Below are 6,000 nucleotides of genomic sequence, written 5' to 3'. Positions count from 1 at the left end.
CTTCACTTTTATGAGGAAACAGAGCAGCCTTGATCCGGATCACACAGGCAGTCAGGCAGGGCTGCAGTGCATGCTCTGACTCCTTAGAAGAGAGCTCAGCATTTCAGGACTGTGAAGCACCTCCGGCCTGATTATTGGTTCTTTCTCCAGGCGAATAATTCACGCTCATGCTTTTCAATTAAAAATTGAAATGCAGGAAACACTTCTTACCATAGTGTCAAGTTACTCTACAAACAAATGTCCTAACAGGTCTTTCTCCTCAGTGGCTGTGTTCTCTGTGCCTTTCCTTCCTGTTCTGCCCCTTTGATAAAATCTGCTTGATTTTTCTGAGTCAATGAAAATCTCACCAAAAAAGGGTAAAAACAAATCAAATTATATATAGCTCTCTTTGTATTCTTATTAAAACTCTGAGATCAGCCTGTAACCAATCTTTTTTCTTCTCATTTCCCCTGGGTTTGGATTTGAGTTAACAGTGTTCTGGGCGGTGGGGAGGGGATGGGGTGTGTGTGTGCGCCCGCGCACGCTCTTATGTGTAGGGGGTGGGGGCTGAAGCAGCTATACACAGAAACTCCCCTCATGGGTGGTTCCCAGCCTGGCTGATCATCCGAGCCATTAGGAAAGCTTTTCCTAATTCAGCGTCCCTGTCCCAGCCCCTGTGATTCTAATGAAGTAAGCCTAAGGACGAGCCCCTATTGAAGATGACATCATTCATGGAGTTAATTACAGCAGTCAATGACTTTGTTTTGAAACAGAACTCTTATGTAGTTTTCTGTCATTTCATTCCTGAATGATTTTAAAATGGAGTGAATGTTATTAAATTCAGTAATTATTGCTTGGTTTTAGGCCAACAGAGGTGAAGTTAACAGGACACTCCTTGAGCCTCACTTCAGTTTCGTAGGAGTAAAAAAGTTCAATTTCTGTTGCCTTTGGCCTGTAGTAATCAGAGCATGGACGGGCATCCTCAGGGTGGCCTCTCTTCATATGGGATCAGTGCCCACATTGGTGAGCTGGCAGATGCAGCCCTTTCCAGGCTTCTCGGCCTGAATTGGGTTGAGTCATTGACTAATTAACTTCCTGACAGCTTGCCTTTTTTCTGTACTTGAACTTGTAAATACCGATATGTACTTTCTCTTTTTCCTTTGAAGCAAGAAACATAGGCTACTGATGTCACTGCATGGCCTGCAGTGTTAGTGTCTTACATGAATGACCCAGCAGCTTTATTAAACTATCACCCGTTCTACAAATATGTGTTGTTTCTGCATGAGTCAGGGCCCAGCTTACGTTCTTGCCCTCCCCACGTATCTACAAAGATTTCTTTTTTTCCCCAGCTTCTGAGTATATAGCCTTGTCCTAAGGTTCCCAGTGTGTGTGTGTGTGTGTGTGTGTGTGTGTGTGTGTGTGTGCGCGCGCGCGCGCGCAGACGCGCGCGCTCTCCAGAACTCCTAGGACGTAGCCTGCCTTGTCTATACAAAATAGGTATCCATTAAATACTAATGACGACACACAAGTGTTATGCTGATGTCCTTTAAAAAAGAGTAAAACATGGGGTGGGAAACTGGAATGAAAGTCTTTGAGTTTGCCTAGTCTAAATAGGAAGCTGTCTTCATTTCACAAGGATAGACTATTCTAAATGAACAAGTCTGGAAACAAATTTCCTTCTTCACATAGAAGCATGAGAAAGTTGACAGGGGTTAATGTCTAAAATTCCACCTGCCTTCCCTGGTGAGTCTCTGTCTTACCCTTTGAATGAGAGTTACTCTTTACATTTACTTTCTACACGTGAGCTGATTCTAATAATAGAGTTGAGCGTTTATGCAAACTCAGACTTCACATACTTACCACAATTAAAAATGGAGAACTTTTTTAGGAGTGTAGTTATTTCAACTTCTAGTTGTTTTTCATGTTGAAAGTTTCTTTTTAATCTTGTACTTATTTATTTTATCCTCCTCGGAATGGTTAGAGCTGAAAGATGATGGCTGGCCTCCTTGGCCAACACCATTCACCTCCAGCCCCCATCCCACATTTTATTATTATAGGCAAGAAACTGAAAACAAAAAGGTATTTATCATTTGTCTAAAATCACATAATTGGTAGGCAGCCCCTAATCTAAAGCACTAACATTTATGGGTTCCTCTCCATGAGCTCAGTGCTTCATGTTCTTTATTCATGTAAGTGCACAGCAGCGCTGTGAGGGAGCCACTCTTACTGCTGCCATTCCTCAGATGGGAAGCTGGGGAACTAACCCAAGGACGCGTAGCAGCTGGCGGAGCCTGGGTTCAGACTCAGGCAGGCTGGCTTTGGTGCCCACTGACCAGGCTCTATGTATAATGTTAAAAATATGCTGCCTGTGAGTGGCTTATGAATGCAGACTGTCTTAGACCATTGGGGCTGCTATAACAAAATACCACAGACTGAGTAGCTTATAAACAATACCAATATATTTCCCACAGTTCCGGAGGCTGTAATTCTGAGATCAGGATGCCACCATGGTCAGATGAGGGCCTTATTCCAGACAGCAAACTTCTTGCTGTGTCCTCCGGTATTGGAAGGTGCTAAGGATCTCTCTGGAGCCTCTAATTTATAAGGCACTAATCCCACTTATGAGAGCTCCACTCTCATGACTAAAGCACCTCCCAAAGGTGGCCCCATCTCCTAATACCATCTCCTTTTAAGTTTAGGATGTCAGTAAAAGAGTTTAGAGGGGATATAGTTACCCAGACCATAGCACAGGCTGTGGAAGAAGCACAGCAGTTAGATACATGCTTTCTCAGAGAGTTTGTGCACGCCACTGCCTGAAGACTGACCCACTCTCCTCATCTGTGAAGGACACACCCTGGTGTGGAAAATGTTTGGTCGAGAAAAACAGAACTGAATATTTCTGATGAGATTTAAGGTGTACCGTGTGGACAGTCCTGCTAGCTTGTAGTTGGAAAGATGAGCTAGCTCAAGGGTAGAAATGACCCATAATCGGTTCTAAGAATTCATGCAGGTAACCCATCTTCACTGCCATCTTTCTCTGTGCAGAGTGGAAAGTCTAGCTCTGGTTGGCGTTTCTTTGAAGTGAACCCTGGTTTCAGAAAGCCATTCTTGTTGACACTCTGAGGACATGGTCCACAGGACCGAGCTTTGACCTGGAGTTCACTCTTTAAGATACGCAGACCTGTTCTTCTGTGTTGTTGGACAGCTGACCCATCTATTTGTCTAATATTTCTTTGTAAATCTTAGATCCAGGATATCAGTGTGGAAACCGAAGACAACAAAGAGAAGAAGTCTGCTAAGGATGCATTGCTGTTATGGTGCCAGATGAAGACAGCTGGGTGAGTGTGAACTCAGAGGTCAGGGCCGCCTTGCCCAGGACTGAGTTCCACTATAGTCATCACTTACCCGGTGTTGACAAGTATTGCTTCCACTGCTGCCATTGAGGAGTGTTGTCATGTAGCCCATGAGCAGTTGATAGGCTGACCTTTCAGCTAGCTCTCAGAATGGAAGGAATTCTGATTTATGGCCTGGACCTCTCATCGCCACGATCAGTCTCCCTCTCTTTATTAAGGAAGCTCCAGAGAACAGTATGTCTTGGACTTTACAACCCTGAAACCATGTTTAGGAATCATATCCATAGTTGTGGGTTTTCTCCTTCCTTTTATTTCTGCTGCTATGGGGGCACTTCGTGCACTAAATGTAAGAGTAACCTGTGCATTATGTCTCATTTTTCCTCTTTTTTTTTTTTTTTTCTTTGAATTTTCCTTGAAGATGTATTTTAGGGAACTGCATCTTTTTTGTTGCTCGTGGAAATTGCCGGGGCTCATAGGCACTTACTGAGAACTGATTATGTGCCAGGTTAATTGGAGAGTTGCTATTGGGACTACTTGGTGGAGGGTGGATAGAACTGTCATGGGCATGATCAGTCAGTGACAAGTATGGAAACCACAAAGGGAATCAAGTCGGGCAGGAACCTTTAATCAGTCACAGATACAAAGTTACTGATAATCAGTATGTAGAGAATAGCTGATTGATCAGGGGCAAGTTTCCAACATAGGGACGTTTTTCAGAGAGGTACTTGATTTGCAAAACTTCATCCCATTCAGTGGTGTAAGGAAAAAAAGCAAGCTGAGTGTCACATGAGCAGGTGACAATCCCAGCTATTTCCTCTCCTGAGGTAACCTGTGAAATCGGTTCTCAGTGACTACATGGTCCTGATGCCTTTGTTGGCAGAGTAGAGAGCCAGTGGAAGCAAAGAGGTGTCAGAGGCATCTGGGTTGTGGTCACTTTTTCCTCAGTAAGGGTGGTGTTTTAAATCTAGGACACAGTTTACATCTTTTGTCAGGTTGAATTACCAAGAAGAAAAAAGCCATATGGATATACATTTTATTTTTATTTTATAGCAAGTCGAAGTTGAAGTGATATTTGCTCTGACTTGGTTGTCCTTACTAATACTGCCTCACATTTTTACAGACTTTAAAAACAAAACAAAAAAGCAAAAAACACTGCATTTAGCCAAAATATAAACCTGTATTTGGTAATCGTTGTGCTTTGTCTTTGCCAGGTACCCCAACGTCAACATTCACAATTTCACCACTAGCTGGAGGGATGGCATGGCCTTCAATGCACTGATACACAAACACCGGTAAACAATTCTGGGGTAGAGTGTTCGCATTCTTCCATAGCAGATCTGGGTGACTTTTGATCCTCATATCCGTTGCCTTAGATGTTGCACCACGTTGGAAATTCCTGCATTCCATGTGAGGAAAATGTGAGAGAATATGTAAATTCTCCCAGACAAAATAAACAAGTTCTCCCATTATCCTCAGTTCCTCTTAATAAACTTTGAAGTGTTTATTCAAAAAATCAGGTTTCATTCTTTGATGATTAAATAATAATGTAGAGTTTTACTCTGTGAAGTGGTGACTAGCACTTTTGGAGTAATAATCGTGTCTCATTGGTCACATGATATGGTTTCAAGCCATGTTTTTTGTTGTATTCCATTGCTGTTCTGCATAGGCCTGACCTGATAGATTTTGACAAACTCAAGAAATCCAATGCACACTACAATCTGCAGAATGCCTTTAACCTGGCAGAGCAGCATCTTGGCCTCACCAAACTGTTGGACCCCGAAGGTAAGGACTCAGGAGACAAAAAGGTTGGGGACCGTTAGCATCTCTAGCACTGGGGGGAGCAGATTTAAGATCTGCTTTGTATCTGTTTGTTTTATTTGTACAATATGCTTTGGGAATTATCCAAGGAAGAGAAGCTAAATTTTGGTGTGGGAATTACTTGAGGATTTGTGCAAAGGAGTGCATTCAAAAAGGCCATGAAAGATGAGTATGATTTAAACATGTTCCAGAGGAGAGGGCCTGCTGGGCAGAGGGCTTGCGTGAGCAAAGGTGAGGAAGGTGTTTCTGGGGACTAAACAGTTCACTGGGAATGGTGTTTAGAATGATAATAGGAAGGTTCCGTAGAAAAGTGGGTAGGGGCCCTACAGTTAAAAATTTTTAGAGGTTAACAGCAGCAGTGGGGAGTCATTGAAAATTCTTAGTATCTGTGCTCAAAGGAAGAGCACCTACCTCAGGCTCTCTGGCAAGCAGCATGGCTTAGAGAGGGTAGAGATTGGGGGCAGGGACCTTGTTAGGAGTCTATGCAGTATTTCCTTATAAGCAAGAAGAGCTTAAATGAGGAAGGTGCATAAAAGGGTGTGAGTGGGTAGAAGAAGGAATAGCATTCACTCACAGTCCCTTCTTATGACCTGCTGCTGGGAGGCACAGAATCTTTGCATGGCATTGATCTCTCTATGGGTTCGTGCAGCAGAGCCCCAAGGACTGACTGACGAGGACGGTGGAGTTTACCTGCGTGGGGGCAGCCCTTTAGCTTTAGCTCCCTTGCTTAGCAAAAATCCTAATTCTAGGCTTCTTTTTAGCATGCGATATCGTAAGCACTTTTTCTAGTTTTGAGAAACATTAAAGTATAAGGATTTTTTTTTTTTATGGTGCTGGATCTTTTTAGATC

At 43.1% G+C, this 6,000-nt stretch overlaps 1 protein-coding gene across 1 annotated transcript in view; it reads left to right on the top strand.

Moving 5' to 3' along the window:
- SPTBN1 (spectrin beta, non-erythrocytic 1) overlaps window positions 1-6,000 on the top strand; it is a 185,075-nt gene that overhangs the window by 128,978 nt on the left and 50,097 nt on the right. The window contains exons 5-7 of the mRNA XM_023532837.1: window positions 3,226-3,317; window positions 4,544-4,624; window positions 4,999-5,114. Of these exons, the coding sequence (XP_023388605.1) occupies window positions 3,226-3,317; window positions 4,544-4,624; window positions 4,999-5,114 (289 nt within the window). The remainder of the gene's footprint in view (window positions 1-3,225; window positions 3,318-4,543; window positions 4,625-4,998; window positions 5,115-6,000) is intronic.

The sequence above is a fragment of the Pteropus vampyrus genome, unplaced genomic scaffold (genome assembly GCF_000151845.1).
Source record: "Pteropus vampyrus isolate Shadow unplaced genomic scaffold, Pvam_2.0 Scaffold91, whole genome shotgun sequence".
NCBI lineage: Eukaryota > Metazoa > Chordata > Mammalia > Chiroptera > Pteropodidae > Pteropus > Pteropus vampyrus.
Note: the sequence above shows the minus strand (reverse complement) of the source record. Positions and strands in the feature narration are given on the sequence as shown.